The 19191-nt window shown below is 45.0% G+C and overlaps 1 protein-coding gene across 1 annotated transcript in view; it reads left to right on the forward strand.

Annotated features, from left to right (window-relative positions):
- Positions 1-19191, forward strand: part of NLRC3 (NLR family CARD domain containing 3) — a 71150-nt gene that overhangs the window by 17829 nt on the left and 34130 nt on the right. The window contains exons 2-8 of the mRNA XM_069106654.1: positions 6367-6511; positions 7278-7538; positions 10917-12678; positions 14323-14409; positions 16342-16425; positions 17236-17319; positions 18191-18274. Coding sequence (XP_068962755.1) covers positions 6505-6511; positions 7278-7538; positions 10917-12678; positions 14323-14409; positions 16342-16425; positions 17236-17319; positions 18191-18274 — 2369 coding nt within the window. The 5' untranslated portion in view covers positions 6367-6504. The remainder of the gene's footprint in view (positions 1-6366; positions 6512-7277; positions 7539-10916; positions 12679-14322; positions 14410-16341; positions 16426-17235; positions 17320-18190; positions 18275-19191) is intronic.

Genomic DNA, 19191 nt, shown 5'->3' on the forward strand with positions numbered 1-19191 from the left:
ATCATGTTCATGATAATGCTTGCCCCCCCCCCCCGCCCAGCCTGCCCTCCCTTCCATCATCCTCCCTCTCATCCCCTTCCCCCCGCTACTCTCCTGGAGGGTGAGATACCCTATTTAGTGTGTATGTCATTCCCTCCCTAAGCCAAATTCAATGAGAGTAAGGTTGACCTTACTCTTTGTTGACCCTTTTGCCTTCCTATTCTTCCCCTCCATTGTAACAGTTTCCCTTGCGTCTTCTATATGAGATAATTTACCCCATTCTGTGTCTCCCCATCTTCTCTCATTATATTCCTCTCTCACCTCTCAATTTCACTTTTTAGGTACCATCCCTTCCTATTCAATTGGTCCTGTGCCTTGTCTATGTATACCTGTGAGCATATATATACACACTCACATATGTATTCATATGTATGCCCATATATGCTACAATATAGGCATATACATGTATGTATACATATATACACATATATACTTATATTCCCTTCAGCTATTTTCATACTGATAAAAGTTTCATCAGTCACAATTATCATTTTTCCATGTAGGAATGTAAATAGTTCAACTTTGATAAGTTCTTTATGATTTCTTTTCCCTGTTTACCTTCTCATGCTTCTCTTGCTTCTTGTATCTGAATGTCACATTTTCTATTCAACTCTGTTTTTTCATCAAGAATACCTGAAAGTCCTCTATTCCACTAAATGACCGTATTTTCCCCTGAAACATGATACTCACTTTTGCTGGGTAGGTGATTCTTGGTTTTAATCCCAGCTCCTTTGACCTCCGGAATATCATATTCCAAGCCCTTTGATCCCTCAGTGTAGAAGCTGCCAGATCCTGTGTTATCCTGATTGTGTTTCCACAATATTTAAATTGTTTCTTCTTGGCTGCTTGTAATATTATCTCCTTGATCTGGGAATTCTGGAACCTGGCTATAATATTCCTAGGAGTTTTCTTTTTGGGATCTTTTTCAGGAGATGATTGGTGGATTCTTTCAACCTCTATTTTGCCCTCTGGTTCTAAAACATCAGGGCAATTTTTCCTTGAGAATTTCTTGAAGGATGATTTCTAGATTCTTTTTTTGATCATGGCTTTCAGGTAGTTCAAGAATTTTTTTAATCAAATGCTTTATTAACTTCTAGTTTGCATCATTCACTTCCGCAAGATTTTGAGTTACAAATTTTCTCCCAGTTTTTCCCCTACCCACCACCCCAAAATAGTAATCCCACTGGATATCCCCTCCTCCAATCTGCTCTCTCCTGCATCTTCTCCCATACCCTGTCTGACTTTCCAGTAGGGCACAGTGGATCTCTATGTCCCAGTGCCTGTATATCTCATTTCCCAGTTACATGTAAAATAATAATAATATGCATATATATTTTAAACATTTGATTTTAAAACTTTGAATTCCAGTTTCATTCCCTTCTTCTCTAATCACTCACCCTTACTGGGAAGATCAGCAATTCAGTATAGGTTGTACATGTATAGCTATGCAAAACATTTCCATAGTGGATATATTGTAAAAGACTGACTATATTTCCCTCTCTCCTATCCAACCTCCCACTTGGTCTATTCTCTACTTTGATCCTGTCCCTTTTCAAAAGTGGGTGCTTCCAACTTCCCTCCCACCCAGCCTGACCTTCTTTCCATCATCCCCCCTCTCATCCCCTTCTCCCCTACTCTCCTGTAGGGTGAGATACCCTATTTAGTGTGTATGTCATTCCCTCCCTAAGCCAAATTCAATGAGAATAAGGTTGACCCATTCCCTTTTGCCTTCCTGTTCTATCCCTCCATTGTAACCATTTTCCCTTGCCTTTTCTATGTGAGATAATTTACCCCATTCTGTCTCTCGCCATCTCCTCTCATTATATTCTTCTCTCACCTCTTAATATCACCTTTTAAGTACCATCTCTTCCTATTAAATTGGTCCTGTGCGCTCTATGTATACCTGTACACATATGCACACACATTCACATATGTATTCATATGACCATATACCCTATGTAGATACCCTCCTATATAGACCTATATATGTATGTATACATATAAAATATGCATGTATACATGTGTGTATATATCTATATCTATACACACATTTCTATTCCCTTCAACTATTCTCATACTGAGAAAAGTTTCATAAGTTACAATGATCATTTTTCCATGTAGGAATATAAATAGTTCAACTATGATAAGTTCCTTATGATTTCTTTTCCCTGTTTACCTTCTCATGCTCCTCTTGCTTCCTGTATCTGAATGTCAAATTTTCTATTCAACTCTGGTTTTTTCATCAAGAATGCTTGAAAGTTGGGGCGGCCAGGTAGCACAGCGAGTAAGAGCACCGGCTCCAGTGTTGAGAAGACCTGGAGATCGAACCCCGGGTTCAGACACTTAGCACCCACCCAGAAACACCTGGCCATGTAACCTTGAGCAAGTTACTTAACCCCAATTGCTTAGGGGTGGACAGGTGGCTCAGCGAGTAAGAGCACTGGCTCCAGTGTCGGGATGACCTGGATCAAATCCGACCTCAGATACTCAGCACCACATCCAGAAATAACTGGCCATGTAACCTTGAGCAAGTTACTTAACCCCGATTGCTTGAAAAAAAAAAAAGAATGCTTGAAAGTCCTCTATTCCATTCGATGATCATATTTTCCCCTTAAACAGGATATTCAGTTTTGCTGGGTAGGTGATTCTTGGTTTTAATCCCAGCTCCTTTGACCTTTGGAATATCATATTCCAAGCCCTTCGATCCCTCAGTGTGGAAGCTGCCAGATCCTGTGTTATCTTGATTGTGTTTCCACAATATTGAAATTTTTTCTTCCTGGCTGTTTGTAATATTTTCTCCTTGATCTGGGAATTCTGGAAACTGGCTATAATATTGCTAGGAGTTTTCTTTTTGGGATCTTTTTCAGGAGGTGATTGGTGGACTCTTTCAACCTCTATTTTGCCCTCTGGTTCTAAAACATCAGGGCAATTTTCCTTGAGAATTTCTTTTTTTTTTTTTTAAGCAATCGGGGTTAAGTAACTTGCTCAAGGTTACACAGCCAGTTATTTCTGGGTGTGATGCTGAGTGTCTGAGTCCGGGATTCGATCTCCAGGTCGTCCCAACACTGGAGCCGGTGCTCTTACTCGCTGAGCCACCTGGCTGTCCCTAAGCAATTGGGGTTAAGTAACTTGCTCAAGGTTACACGGCCAGGTGTTTCTGGGTGGGTGCTAAGTGTCTGAGCCCGGGATTCGATCTCCAGGTCTTCTCAACACTGGAGCCGGTGCTCTTACTCGCTGTGCTACCTGGCCGCCCCGAGAATTTCTTGAAGGATGATTTCTAAGTTCTTTTTTTTTTTGATCATGGCTTTCAAGTAATCCAATAATTTTTAATTTATCTCCCCTGGATCTATTTTCCAGGTCAGTGGTTTTTCCAATGAGATATTTCACATTGCCTTCTATTTTTTTTATTTGTTTGTATCTGTTTAATAGTATCTTGATTTCTCATAAAGTCACCAGCTTCCATTTGCTCCAATCTAATTCTAAAGGAATGATTCTCTTCAGTTAGCTTTTGAGATTCTTTTTCCATCTGGCAAATTTGGCTTTTTAAGGCATTCTTCTCCTCATTGCCTTCTTGATCCTCTTTTGCCATTTGAGTTAGTCTATTTTTTAAGGTGTTATTTTCTCCGGTCAGGTTGTTGACTCTCTTTTCATGATTTTCTTGCATCATTCTCATTTCTCTTCCCAATTTTTCCTCCACTTCTCTAATTTAGTTTTCAGAATCCTTATTCAGCTCCTCTGTTTCATATTTTTTTCTTGGAAGCTTTTGGTGCAGGAGTTCTGACTTCACTGTCTTCCTCCTATTCCATGCTTTGATCCTTTTTGTCCCCAAAATAGGAGTATAAAGTTGGATTGCTTTGCTTGGTTTGCTTCCTTTTCTGGCTCGTGTTGCCACTCAATTACTTGACTTTTGAACTTTTTGCCACAGTAGAACTCTGCTACCAGAAATGGGAGCTTTATCCCAAATGCTGGGGTTTTCACAGCTGCTGGAGGTATTAGTTGGCTGCCCTCTCTGAAGCCTCCACACACTCTAGCAGACTGCTCACGCACCCCAAGAGCTCCACCCTACACAGCAATCTAGATCCAAGCAGGTTAAAGCAAGAGCAATTATCCCTCAGACTGGTTGCTTGGTCCCCCTATAGTCTGCAGACCAGGAGCTCTGAAGCAGCCACGTGGTGGTGGCCACTATGCCTCAGCAGCTTCTCTCTTTGGGGGCAGAGGCCAGAACGCATTTCTGGACCCCCTTTTTCCAAAGTCCACTCTGACCTCTCACTTTGTATTTGGCATTTATGGGTTGATAATTCTGGAAACTGCCACAGCTGGTGGTGATCTGCTCTCCCAAAGTCCCTCTAGCTGTGGCTGGTCTGGGTACCCTGAGGTTAAAACCATAGGCTCATGCAGGGCTGAGCTCTGCTCCCAGCACGCTGTGATGGACCCTTCTTTTCTGCCTACTGGGCTGCCTTCAGTGGGAGATTTGTTTCTCTCTATCACTTTGTGGGTTCTGTAATCCTAAAGTTTGTTTAGAGTATTTTTATAGGTATTTGAGGTGGCTTTGGGGGGAACATATGGAGTTTTCCTGCTTCTCTGCCCCCATCTTGGCCCCTCCTAGGAGTTTTCTTTTTGGGATCTTTTTCAAGAGGTGATGGGTGAATTCTGTCAATTTCTATTTTGCCCCCTGGTTCAAGAATATCAGTGCAATTTTGCTTGAGAATTTCTTTTTTTTAAAGCAATTGGGGTTAAGTAACTTGCTCAAGGTTACACGTCCAGTTATTTTGTGTGGGTGCCAAGTATCTGAGGCCAGAACCAATCCCGGGTCTCCTGACTCCAGGGCTGGTGCCCTTACTCACTGCGTCACCTGGCCTCCCCTTGAGAATTTCTTGAAGGATGATTTCTAGGTTCTTTTTTTGATCATGGCTCTCAGGTAGTCCAATAATTTTTAAATGATCTCTCCTGGATCTATTTTACAGGTCAGTGGTTTTCCCAATGAGATATTTCACATTGCCTTCATTTTTTTCATTTGTTTGGATCTGTTTAATAGTATCTTGATTTCTCATAAAGTCACTAGCTTCCATTTGTTCCAGTCTCATTTTGAAGGAATTATTCTCTTCAGTGAGTTTTTAAAATTCTTTTTTCATCTGGGCAATTCAACTTTTTAAGGCATTCTTCTCCTCATTGGTTTTATATGCCTCTTTTGCCATTTGAGTTTTAATCTATTTTTTACGGTGTTATTTTCTTAAGTATTTTTTTGGGTCTCCTTTAGCAGGCCGTTGACTCACTTTTCATGATTTTCTTGCATCATTCTCATTTCTCTTCCCAATTTTCCCTCCACTTTTCTTACTTGATTTTCAACATCCTTCTTGAGTTCCTCCATGGCCTGTAACCAATTCACATTTTTCTTGAAAGCTTTTGATGCAAGAGTTTTGCCTTTGTTGACTTCTTCTGGTTCCATGCCTTGATCCTTTTTGTCCCCAAAAAAGGATTTTATGGTCTGATTGTGTTTCCTCTGCTTGCTCATCTTGCCAGCCAATTACTTGACTTTTGAGCTCTTTGCCACAGTAGAAGTTTGCTTCCAGAGTGGAGCGCTGTGTCCCAAATCACTGGGATTTTTGCAAATGTTGTCAGAGGTCTGAGGAGAACACCCTCTCTACAGCCACCACAGGCTCTGGCACACTGGTCACACACCCCAGGGCCACCACCCAAGGCAGCGACCCAGATCAAAGTAGGTCAGAGCAAAGTGATTCCCCTCTGAATGGTTGCTTGGTCCCCCTACAATCTGCAGGCCAGGACCTCCAGAGACAGCCACAGGACAACAGCTGCTGCCATGCCTCTGCCACCTCTTGCCTTGGGGGCAGGGGCCAGACTGTGCTCTTCTGTCACCCAGGTCCAGCAGAGCTCCTGACTGATCTTTTACTTTCTCTTTGAAGTTTATGGGTTGAGAAGTCTGGAAACCACCACAGTTGCTGGTGATTCACTCTTGAAGTCTGCTCCCACTGGTCTGGGCCACCCTGGGTTCCACATGGCTCACTTGGGACTCTGCTTGGCTCCCAGCCCAGTGTGACAGACAGCGGGAGATTTATTTCTCTCTCTCACTTTGTGAGTTCTGTAGCTCTAAAGTTTGTTTAGAGTCATATCTTACAGGTATTGGAGGCGGTTGTGGTGGGAGCTCAAGGAATGTCCTGCTTCTCCTCTTCCATCTTGGCTCTGCCCCCCACTCAGTGGTTTCTAAGTTCCCTTTCAGCTTGAACTCTAGGATCCTAATCTTGATTCCTTCCTCTGAGGAGCAGATGTGAGGACTAATGAATGGTTCCATTTCTTCATATTATTTCCTAGAGCCATGGACAGAGACTTGCTAAAGCCCAACCCCTGGGACCCTGATGCTGTTGGAGAGGGTCCTCACTGGGAGGGGCATCATTGCTTCCACTGCCCACCAAGAGCTCTCTTTTCTGCAGAATACTTGGATTTTCTTTGATGGAAGGTGAGTGGAGTTCCTAACAGTGTTTTCAGCTTTGCCTTGCAACCATGGCATCATAGTAAATAGAGCTAGAAAGGATTTTAAAGAGAATCTAGATCAATTCCCTTATTTTATGGTTGAGGAAACTGAGGCACAGAGATATGAAATAATTTTCCCAAAGTCACACAGGGAGTAAATAGCAGAGCCAAGATTTGAATCCAGGTCTTCAGACTCCCAATGCAGTGTTTTCCCACAATACTACTTTGTTTGGGGAAAGGGTTGGCATTAGGTTCCCCCAATCAAGTCTACCTTGGCCAGAATGGAAGGCGTGGAGGGGGCAAGGCTCCCTAGTACTGCCTACCCAGTCATCCAAATCTCTAGAGTCTCAGCAGAAACACTGATGTTGTTTTAGTCCCTTATCTCATGGGAGTTAAAGTCATGTAAGACTCCTAGCATGTATTGGAGAGTTAGCTATCACAAAGTTGTCTATTTGTACTTGAGAGCTACTTTCATGGAACAGTACATGGGACAGTCTTCCCACACATGAGGCAAGTTCTCCTCTAGGACATGTGGACATTGAGTAGTGTCCAGGAATTTTGGAGTTATTCCTTGAACCCTGATAGGGCAGGTTCTCTCACCCTAACTATTGCCCTACAAGAGGTAGACAAGGTCTGTCCCTACAGGTTCCTGTACCTAACCTCTCTCTTTTCTTTGCCCCACCCCTGTCTCTCTCTCGCTCTGTCTTTCTCCCTCTCTCTCTCTCTTCCCCACACCTACTGACCATGGACAGGTACCTGGATACATTGGCACCATAAGAAGCTGGTTCAAATCATCTCCTCAAATCTTCTGGAGGAGATTCTGGGCTCCATGAGAAAGCAGGAAGTACTGAGAGAGGAGGAGTTCAGCCTTGTTCAGGGGGCCAGTTCCCCCACCCAGAAGGTGAAGGTGCTCATCGATCTGCTGGCTGGGAAGGGCAGCCAGGGCTCCCAGACTGGACAGGACTTCACTGATAATTCTGCTGCCCAGCTCAGCCTCCACAATACTGCCTATGGTAGGCAGTACCTGAAAAAGAATGGGGAGAAGATAGAGCACTCATTATTTTCTCCACTTCTCCTTGCTCCCTTCTTCACTCCACTTTCTTTTTTTTTCTCTTTTTTAAATTTTTTTAGTTTACATCATTCATTTCCACAAGATTTTGGATTACAAATTTTCTCCCCAGTTTTCCCTACCCACCACACCAAAACACGTTCCCATTGAATATCCACTCCCCCAATCTGTTCTCTACCATATCTTCCCCCATTCCCCCTTCAACTTTCCAGTAGGGCACAGTGGATCTCTATGTCCCAGTGCCTGTTTATCTTATTTCCCAGTTACATGTAAAATAATAATAATAATATGTATATATATTTTTAAACATTTGATTTAAAAACTTTGGATTCCAGATTCTTTCCCTTCCTCCCTTGTCACCCACCCTCACTGGGAAGATAAGCAATTCAAAATAGGTTGTACATGTGTAGCTATGCAAAACATTTCTATAGTGGATATATTGTGAAAGACTGACTGTCTTTTTTTTTTTTTAAGCAATCAGGGTTAAGTAACTTGCTCAAGGTTACACGGCCAGGTGTTTCTGGGTGGGTGCTAAGTGTCTGAGCCCGGGATTTGATCTCCAGGTCGTTCTGACACTGGAGCCGGTGCTCTTACTCGCTGTGCTACCTGGCCGCCCCCACTGACTGTCTTTCTAAATATTTTTCTCTCTATCCTATCCCATCCCCCACTCATTCTATTCTCTGCTTTGATCCTGTCCCTTTTCAAAAGTGGGTGCTTCCAACTTCCCTCCCCCCCCAGCCTGCCCTCCCTTCCATTATCTCTCCTATCTTTCCCTTTCACTCTACTCTCCTATTTAGTGTGTGTGTCATTCCCTCCCTAAGCCAAATTTAATGAGAACAAGGTTGACTCATTCCCTTTTGCCTTCCTGTTCTTCCCCTCCATTATAACAATTTTCCCTTGCCTCTTCTATGTGAGATAATTTACCCCATTCTGTCTCTCCCCATCTCCTCTCATTATATTCCCCTCTCACCTCTTAATTTCACTTTTTAAGTACCATCCCTTCCTGTTCAACTGGTCCTGTGCCTTCTGTCTATGTATACTTGTAGACATATATACACACATTCACATATATATTCATATGCCCATATACCTTCCTATATAGACATATATTTGTATGTATACATATGCGCGCGCGCACACACACACACACACACATATATATATATTTCTATTCCCTTCAACTATTCTCATACTGAGAAAAATTTCATAAGTTACAATGATCATTTTTCCATGTAGGAATGTTAATAGTTCAACTTTGATAAGTTCCTTATGATTTCTTTTCCCTATTTACCTTCTCAAGCTTCTCTTGCTTCTTGTATCTGAATGTCAAATTTTCTATTCAACTCTGGTTTTTTCATCAAAAATGCTTGAAAGTCCTCTATTCCACTGAATGACCATATTTTCCCCTGGAACATGATGCTCAGTTTTGCTGGCTAAGTGATTATTGGTTTAAATCCCAACTTCTTTGACCTCTGGAATATCATATTCCAAGTCCTTTGATCCCTCAATGTAGAAGCTGCCAGGTCCTGATTTATCCTGATTGTGTTTCCACAATATTCAAATTGTTTCTTCCTGGCTGTTTGTAATATTTTCTCCTTGATCTGGGAATTCTGGAACCCAGCTATAATATTCCTAGGAGATTTCTTTTTGGGATCTTTTTCAGGAGGTGGACTCTTTTAACCTCTATTTTGCCCTCTGGTTCTAAAACATCAGGGCAATTTTCCTTGAGAATTTCTTGGAGGATGATTTCTAGGTTCTTACTTTGGTCATGGCTTTCAGGTAGTCCAATAATTTTTAAATCATCTCTCCTGGATCTATTTTCTAGGTCAGTGGTTTTTCCCGTGAGATATATCACATTGCCTTCTATTTTTTCATTTGTTTGGATCTGTTTAACAGCATCTTGATTTCTCATAAAGTTACTAGCTTCCATTTGCTCCAATCTAATTCTGAAGGAATGATTCTCTTCAGTGAGCTTTTGAGATTCTTTTTCCATCTGGCAAAATCAGCTTTTTAAGGCATTCTTCTCCTCATTGCCTTTTTGAGCCTCTTTTGCCATTTGAGTTAGTCTATTTTTTAAGGTGTCATCTTCTTCAGTCAGGTTGTTGACTCTCATTTCATAATTTTCTTGCATCATTCTCATTTCTCTTCCCAGTTTTTCTTCCACTTCTCTTATTTAGTTTTCAGAATCCTTATTAAGCTCCTCTATGGATTGTAACCATTTCATATTTTTCTTGGAAGCTTTTGGTGCAGGAATTCTGACTTTGCTGTCTTCCTCCTGTTCCATGCTTTGATCCTTTTTGTCCCCAAAATAGGAGTGTAAAGTTGGGCTTCTCTGTTTGGTTTGCTTCCTTTGCCTGCTCATATTGCCACTCAATTACTTGACTTTTGAGCCTTTTGCCAGAGTAGAATTCTGCTACCAGAAGGGGGAGCTTTGTCCCAAACACTGGGCTTTTTCACAGCTGCTGGAGGTATTAATTGGGTGCCCTCTCTGAAGTCTCCACACACTCTGGCAGACTGCTCACGCACCCCAGGACCTCCACCCTACACAGCAATCCAGATCCAAGCAGGTTAAAGCAAGAGCAATTATTCTTCAGATTGGTTGCTTGGTCCCCCTACAGTCTGCAGACCAGGAGCTCTGAAGCAATCATGAGGTGGTGGCTGCATGTCCACAGAGCCTCAGCCGCTTCTTGCCCCAGGGGCAAAGGCTGGATGGCTCTCCTAATTCCCAGGTCCCAAAGTCCTCACTGCACTGACCTCTCTCTTTGTCCTTGGCATCGATGGGTTAATAATTCTGGAAACCACCACAGCTGCTGGTGATCTGAAGTTCCTCCAGCCTGTGGCTGGTCAGGCCACCTTTGGGGCTAAGACCTCCAGCTCAAGCGGGTCTGGGGTTGGCTCCCAGAGCCCTGTGCTGGCCGCTTGCTGCTGGTCTGCCGGGCTGACCTTAGCAGGAGGTTAGCTTCACTGTGTCATTTTGTGGGTTTTGTAGCTCCAAAGTTTGTCTAGAGGCATTTTTTACATGAATTGGGGGAGGTAGAGTTATAAGAAAGTCCTGTTTCTACTCCCCATCTTGACTCCGCCACTTTCACTCATCTCCCTTCCTTATCCCTTTCTATTCCTTGTCTCTCTTCCCCATCATGGTCCATTGAGTAAACTCCCCAGCCCTGATCTTTTTATTTCTCCCTCTCCCTACTCTTACGGAGAGAACTGGGGCTATCCTATAGGTTCTTCTGGTTTCATATCTATCTGGAATGAAAGGAATTCATTGAGAACTCCTCTTTCTGACCAGTTCCCAAACTCATCCTTTGTCTTATCTCTGCAGATTCTGGGATGCAGAAGCACTTGGAGGTTCTCCTGAGCAAATATGGAGTCAGTGTGGACTTAAGCCTCCTGTCAAAGAAAGTTGCCTCAGAAAGACTGACTAACCTACTGTTAGTGGAGGGCTTGACAGATCTGCAACTAAAAGAGCATGACTTCACCCAGATTGAGGCCACTAGGGGCCAGAGGCATGTGTCCAAAACAATCCCCCTGGAGCGGCTCTTCTTACCTCTCTCCAAAGTCTCCATTCCTCCCCGGATCTCTGTGACTGTTGGGGTGGCTGGCATTGGCAAGTCTACACTGGTGACCATGTATGTCTCCATGTGGGCCCGAGGGGAGATCGGTAAGGACATCTCTTTGGTGCTGCCTTTGAATTTCCGGGAACTCAACATTTATGAGAAACTGTCGGCAGAGAGATTTATCTGCTCAGCCTTTCCCCACATCAGTGAAACAGGGCTGACCTGCTCAGGTTCTGGACAGGTCCTGATGATTCTAGATGGCCTGGATGAGTTTAAAGTACCTTTGGATTTTTCCAATGCAGTGGCTTGCACAGACCCTAAGAAAGAGATCCCAGTGGACAATCTTGTCACTAACATTATCCGTGGGAACCTCTTTCCAGACGTTGCAGTCTGGGTGACATCCCGCCCAACAGCTGCTGGTCAGATTCCAGGGGGATTGGTGGACCGGATGACTGAGATCCGGGGGTTCAATGAGCTGGAGATCAAGAACTATTTGAACCAGATGTTTCCTGATAGTCATGACCTCCCTGGCCAAATCCTAAGTCAGTTTCAGGCCAACAAGGCCCTGTATCTGATGTGCACTGTCCCTTCCTTCTGCTGGCTATGTGGGACAGTGCTGGGTTACCTGGTCAGGAGTGGATTGGGCTGCCAAACCTCAGAGTTGGCCCCTCCAAGGACCCTCTCTGAGATTTATGCATGGTACTTCAAGATGGCCCTGTGTGGGGAGGGACAGGACAGGCTGAGGGAAAGCCCAAGAATTGAGCTGGCCGTCCACAGCGGCAGGAAGATGATGGGGACCTTGGGCCGATTGGCCTTCCACGGCCTCCTTAGAAAGAAATATGTGTTTTATGAACAGGACATGAAAGCTTTTGGTGTTGACCTCCCCCTTTTACAGAGTGGCCTGTGCGGCCGCTTCCTCCTGCGGGAAGAGACCCCGGCCTCCTCTTCCTACTGCTTCGTCCACCTCACCTTGCAAGAATTTGCAGCTGCTGCTTATTACTATAGTGCAGCCAAGAGGGCAATCTTTGACCTCTTCACAGAGAGTGGGATGTCCTGGCCCAAGCTTGGCTTTCTCACCCACTTCCGGAACGCTGCACAGAGGGCATTCCAGGAGGACAATGGGCAGTTGGATGTGTTTTTACGCTTCCTCTCAGGTCTCCTCTCCCCACAGGTCAACTCCCTGCTGGCCGGCTGGTTCCTGGGGCGGGATGAGCACAACAGCTACCGGGCCCAGGCTGTGGCCCACCTGCAGGGCTTCCTCAAGGCTGACACCTCTATCTCCTCCCGCACTGTGAATGCCCTACGGTGCCTGCATGAGCTGCAGCACACAGAGCTGGCCAGGACTGTGGAGGAGGCCCTGGAGAGTGAGAGCCTGGCTGGGCTTTTGGACCCCATGCACCTCTCAGCTCTGGCCTACCTCTTACAGGTCTCTGAGGTCTGTGCCCAGGAGACCAACCTCAGCAGGTGCCTCAACTATGCCATCCTCAAGAGCCTGCTGCCCCAGCTCCTCTACTGCAGGAACCTCAGGTGCCCATAGAGGGATATAGTGGGCATTTTTCCTGTGACCCTCTGAGTGTGGGGTGGTGAGGGCAAGGACAGAGATACAGAGGCAAAACAAGGAACTCAAATGATTTTACCCTTTCCCATACCAAAAGGAGAACAGCCTTGCCCATTCTCTGTCTGCCAGGCCCTGCCAGTTTCTTGCCCACCCTTTTCTCACAGAGCTCAGAATGGTGATAGCAGCCACTGGACGTGACTAGCAGTATGGCATATATCCCATAATGCCAGGCCATAAGAATGCCCTCCTTGGAGCTTCTGCTGCTCTCAATCAATCAATTAATAAGCATTTATTAAGCACCTAATATATGCCAGACAGGCATTGCGCTAAGTACTGATTCTGATAGGGGGATTACAACATGTTTATAGATATTAAATACAGGATACTTATAAAAGAAGTGTAAGGTGAATTTGGTAGGGAAGAACAGCTGGGGGAATCAGGAAAGGCCCCTTGAAGGAAGTGGTATTTGAGTTGAGCCTCAGAGAGATCTGGGCTCCAAGGGGCAGAGTTGAGGAGGGAGAGAAGTCCAAGCATGGGAGATGTGAGGTGGGCCCAGAAGTGGGAGACAGAATGTCTTACAGAGGAAATATTAAGTTTGGCTAGAATGTAGCATTCTTGAAGGGGAGTAAGATGTAATTAGCCTGGAAGTAGGCTGGTGCCGGATTGTCGGCAGCCTTAGATGCCAAACAGGCATTTGATCTTAGAGGTAAGAGGGAGTTATTGAAGCTTCTTGAGCAGGGTAGTAACCCATTAGACCTGTGCTTTAGGAATATTAATTCATCAGATCTACTGATTTCAGGCCCAGAGTCCTTTGTTTGGGGGTGGGGCAGGGAAGGAAATAGTTCCAGAGTCCTTTCAGTGGTTCCGGGAACCTCTAGAAAAGTCGATGTCTTGCTCAGTCCCAGAGTCCAAACCCGTCAGGAGAGCCTAGGAAGTGCTCGCACCCCTCACGCAGCTCTTATTTAGTGCCAATTCCTAACCATGTAACCCATATCCTTCGTTGCCCTCTCAATGACTACATCAGGAACCCCTAAAATTCCCCTAAGATTTGGGGGTACATGGTAGTACCTATTCTGTAGTCCATGAACATCAAACTCCTGTGAGTGATCGGAGTATTTGTTATATCACTCACAGCTTCTGGCAAGAGGCTAGATATGGAGTGAGTGGGAGCAGTTGCTGGTGTCTGAGAGAGGTAAGTACTCTCTAGGGTAGTCAGTTACCAGAGGACCTGGGCAATATGCCAGTCAGTTGTCCTTGCCATGTGCTCTTGGGAGAGAGCTGGGCATTCTTGTCGGCTCTGCAGAGAGGTCACTGAGGCTCTTTGGGGTGGGGCAGGTGGGAAAGAGTCTTAGCCTAGGAGTCAGAGATCTAGGCTTAAGACCTGGACTTTGGCCTTTGGCCTTTGGCCTTTGGCCTCGGATCTCTTATGTCTCTGGACCATCCCTTAACTCTTCTTTCCACTCTTTCCAAGTCACTCCACAGACCTTGTCCATCCAAAATGTGCTCCAAGTTCCTTAAGATGGCCCTGGTCATTGAGAGACAGGAGAGGAGAGAAGGGAACACTTCTTGTCCCTCCTGCTGCTAAAACTCTGCTCTCTGCTTTGCTTGGCCAGGCTGGATAACAACCAGTTTCAAGACAATGTGATGGAGTTGCTGGGCAGTGTGCTGAGCAGCAAGGACTGTCATATCCAGAAGATCAGGTAGTAACAGCAGCAGCTAGACCCTGGGCATCCCCGCCCTAAACCCTTTCTACCACCTCTCACAATTCAGAAAAACACAGCCTCCCTCATGCCCTCCCCTGTGATGGAAGGCTCTGGCATAGGCTCCCCAGCAGTCTGAGTTGTTGTTCATTCATCTGTTCCGTTGTTCATTGTTAAGCACTCCTGCAAAGTCCTGTGCAAGGTACAAAGGTCTTCACCTCATGAAGGTTATAATTTAGCTGGAAGGGAAGGCTGATAGAACATGTGTAAAAATATGAGTGTACATAATAAATATATACTAACTAGGGAAGGATGGAAGGAAGGAAGGAATGAAAGGAGGGAGGAAGAAGGAAGGAAGGAAGAGAAGGAAGGTGGGAGGGAAGAGCAGGAGGAAGGAAGGAAGGAATGAAAGAAAGGAGGGAAGAAGAAGGAAGGAAAGAAAGGAAGGTGGGAGGGAGAGAGGAAGGAAGAAAGGAAAGGCAGAAGGAAGGAAGGAAGGAAGGAAGGAAGGAAAGGAGGAAAAAAGAATTTGAGGGAGGAAATAAGCATTTAAGAGTCTCCTATGTGCCAGGCCCTGTGCTAAGTGTTTTACAAATATCTCATTTAATCCTCACAACAATACTGGAGATAGGTATTATCACCTCAATTCCACAGGTTGAAGAAACCGAAGCAGAAAAAGGTGAAGTCACTCGCCCAGGGTCATGCAGCTAGTAAGTGTCTGAGGTCAGCCATGAGCAGGTCTTCCTGACTCTGGGCCCAGCTCTCCATTCACTGCCTCGCCAGTTGCCTCTGTTGATGAGGTTGATGAGGGGTCAGATCTCACTCAGGTTCAGAACAGACTATCATGAGAGCATAATGTTGAAGAGACGCAGCATGGCCTGGTAGAGGGAGACCAGGGAGCCAGGAAGACCCCAGTTGTGTGACCATGGGCACTTGCCACTTAACGTCTTGGTGCCCCCAGGCCACCCTCTAAGCCTGCGAGTTACAGAGGAGAAAGAAGCTCCTCTGCCCAGCTGAAGAGCATCCCTGTATCACGCATTCCCCACACTGATAAAATTACAAGTCTGGACCTTCCCCCCGCCCCCCAAAAAAAAGATTATAAGGACCACCAGGAAAGTGCAGAGTGCTCTGCAAGGTCAGAGGAAGGGAATGTTTTCAGCGGGGGGCATTTAGGAAGGCTCACTAGAGGAGAAGACTTTTCTTCTGGGAGCAGGTAAGTAGGTGTCTAGGTGGTAAAGTGGAAAGGGCACCAGTGGATCCAAAGCACTAGATGGAGTCTAGTTGGAGGTTTGACCCTCAGTTTCATCATCTGTAAGATGGGGATAATAACAGCACCTATCTCCCAGGGTTATTGTGAGGCTCAAATGAAATGAATTGTAGAGTACCTGGCACACAGTAAGTGCCATATAAATGTTAGCTATTATTGTTATTGAGGGAAAAGTAGGCATTTGTTCCACAATTCATTATTGAGTGCGTGAGGTACCATGGAGGCTGGGGGTATGTGCTCCTCACTTCATGTGGGGGTGAACAGAGGAGACAAAGTCCCTCTCCTTAAGAAGCTAATTGTTTGTGCTTTACATGACTATACGTGTATAACCTACATCCAATTGCTTTCCTTCTCAATGTGGGGGAGGGGAGGAGAGAATTTGGAACTCAGAATTTGAAAAAAGAATGTTAAAATTGTTTTTAGTTGTAACTGGGGAGAAAACTAAAAATATTAATTTTTTTTAAAGAAGCTAATTATTTAATTGGGTATAAACACCTAAAAAGCTAAACGGTACCAAATACAAAGCCGGAGAGACAGACAAGAGGGTAGCTCAAACGGAGCCCATGGGCGTGGCTGTAGGGGAGGCAAGGGGGAGGAGGAGGGGAGGGGAGGGGGAGGAATTTGAAGATCCGGAAATGATAGTTCCTCTTTTCTTCCTTGGGCAGCTTGGCTGAAAATCAGATCCACAACAAAGGGGCCAAGGCTCTGGCCAGATCCCTCCTAGTCAACAGAAGCCTGACTGTCCTGGAGTAAGTCCCATGCGTTTCTAAGAACCACACCACTGGGTTCAGAGTAGGGAACGCAGCTGGTCCCCGTTTCTCCTGTCCTGGTGAACCCAGCCAAGGCCAGGGAGTTTCAGCGAAGGCCATTCTCCCCCTTTTCCAGGAGCCTCTGGTGGAAATGATCAGTTTTCTGCCTGTCACACTCTAGGTCCCCAGATATAGGACAGTGACCTAGGTGATCATTCTTCACCACTGCCTAGTGTGTCTGGAATCGCCTCCTTTTTCAATGATCTGAGCCCCTCAAAGTCTCAAAGTAAGGAGTGGCTACTCGGGTACTTCAGGCTTCTTGTCCTGTTCTCCTCCTCTGTGGTTCCTCAGCAGTTACAACACTAGCTGTCTTCGTCTGGGAACAATGTACTTTTTTTCTTCTTGTTGTTATGTATCTGGTTCCTAGTCTGGAGGTACCTCCCCTCTCTGTGGCCCAGGACCACATTCTTTACTTAGGGCTGTTGCTAGGCATGTTCCCTCACCCTGCAAGCCAGGCAGGTCCCCGGACTTCTTTCTCCAAGTGTATCTGGCTCCAGGGGACCCTCTGGGTTTCTTTTCACGATGATCTCACTCTCAGAGACCCCCTTCTTCTCTGACCTTCACCTTCTCCCTCCCCCAAATAAGCACCAAGACACGAAACCCCAAATCAGCCCTCTAAGAGTCAATGATTTAAAGGATAAAGCTGGCCCTAAAAGAACCAAAGTGCACCAGACCCTTCCTTGCTTTAATTTCCCTTCAGCAAACAAAGAAGTTAACCTTATCATTCTTGCTGTCTTGTTCTTCTACCAGTCTTCGAAGTAATTCCATTGGACCACAAGGAGCTAAGAGCCTGGCAGATTCTTTGAAGATTAACCGGGTCTTGGTGTCTCTGAGGTGGGTGTTAATGGTTCTTTTTGCTAAAAGATCTCTGCTGTGAGAGGACCTAGGAAAGCCTGTCCTTTCAGGAGCCATGAAGAGGGCAAGAGGAACTTCACTAGGTTAGCTGTCAAGATATTAGCCCAAATCCCAGGCTAAAAGTTATTCTGATGGCCAGACTAGTCTATTCATAGGGTCATTTGGGGTCCATTGAATGGGAAACCCTAAGGGTGCTCTGCTCTAGGCTGGCTAGGTGACTCCATCTCAAAGTGAATTCAAAGGAATGGGAATCATAGGGAATGTTGATAGAATGTCCTTAATGTATGGAGGGGTAGGATGGCATCGTGAATAGACTCTAGAGCCAGAAAGCCCTGGGTTCCAGTTCTATTGCAGATCTACACTGGCTTTGTGACCCTGGTTAAGCCCCAGTGCTCTATGCAACTCTCTAAGACAGAAAAGGTGACAACCTGTTTTAGTCAAGGGAGCTCCCTCATCTGGAGATCCCCCACCAAAGAGATCTCAAGTGTGGTCCCCATCCCTTATCTTATCCTAATCCCTATCAGCAAATACCTATACCTATATATGTATATACACATACATGTATAGAGGTGTATGTATACATACATATACACATGTGTGTGCATGTGTGTATATATACATATGTGTATGTGTGTATACACACACATATACTGTCTCACTTTAGCCTCACAACAACCTTGTGAGGGAGGAATTTTCCAATGAGGAAACTGAGTGACTTGTCCAGGATCATTTACCTTATACGTACATGAGAAAGGATTTGGCCCCAGCTTTTCTGTCTGGACCTCTAACCATTGCACCATATTGCCAACTCTAAGAGTCTTTGTTTCTTTGCTTATCTTTTGTGCTGCAGCCTCCAGAATAATGCCATCAAGGATGACGGTGCCAAGTTCCTTGCAGATGCCCTCATGGTGAACCACATACTCTCCGTGTTGCAGTGAGTGTCCTGGAGCCAGCCTGGAGCCCTTAACATGTTCTGTGCCCTTCCTTGCCTTCTGTAGACCTCTCTGCACATCTCCTGTGGGCAGGAATAAGGGGTGGGGCATGCTGGGTGGTCCCTAGGACCTATTGACCAGAATAACTGTTTTTTGTCCCAAGGTTCATTTCCCTGGAACAAAAACAAAAACAAAATATTAGGACAGAAAGACAAAAGGAAACAAGGAATGGCAATGGTTCAGTGTCCACTTTTGACCCTTCTATTACACCTTTGTCTACTTTCAAACAAACTAAATGTAGTTTTTTGAGAAGAAATGCAGGCCTTAAAGGAAACTGGAAGGGCTCTCAGAAGAAAGTCTCTGGCCTAAAAGGTTCCCTGGCTTCTGACAACCTGCAAACACTCACTGTTGGCAGGGCTTGGAGCCAAGGGCCAGGGAGACAAAGATGGAAATGACCCAGACCTTCCCCTCAAGGAGTCAATAAAAGGACAAAAATATATATGCCAATAAATATGATATAATAATAATGGATATTTATTAAAAATACTTTGATGTTTGCAAGGAGCTTTACATTTCTTATTTCATTTGCTCCTGGCTATAACTCTGTCATATAAGTGCTATTCCTATTTTATAGATGAGGAAACTGAATCTTAGGTTAAATGACCCACCAAGGTCACACAGCAAGAAAATGTCAGTTAGGATTAGAATCTAGGCCATTTTGACTTCACATCCACACTCTTACACTATGCTGCCCCCATGAGGGAGAATGTGTTAAATGTAAAGGAGAGGTCTAGACCAAGTCTATGAGGTATAGCCCAACAATGCTGTTTTTTGGGGTCCCGAAGCAGCTTTAGACTGGGAAGGATTACTATGTAGTCCATACTTACTCTTTAAAAAAAAACTAAAACTCTTTTTTTGA

The sequence above is a fragment of the Petaurus breviceps genome, unplaced genomic scaffold (genome assembly GCF_028583685.1).
Source record: "Petaurus breviceps papuanus isolate PSGF00001 unplaced genomic scaffold, PetGlider_PUasm1.0 138, whole genome shotgun sequence".
Lineage (NCBI taxonomy): Eukaryota > Metazoa > Chordata > Mammalia > Diprotodontia > Petauridae > Petaurus > Petaurus breviceps.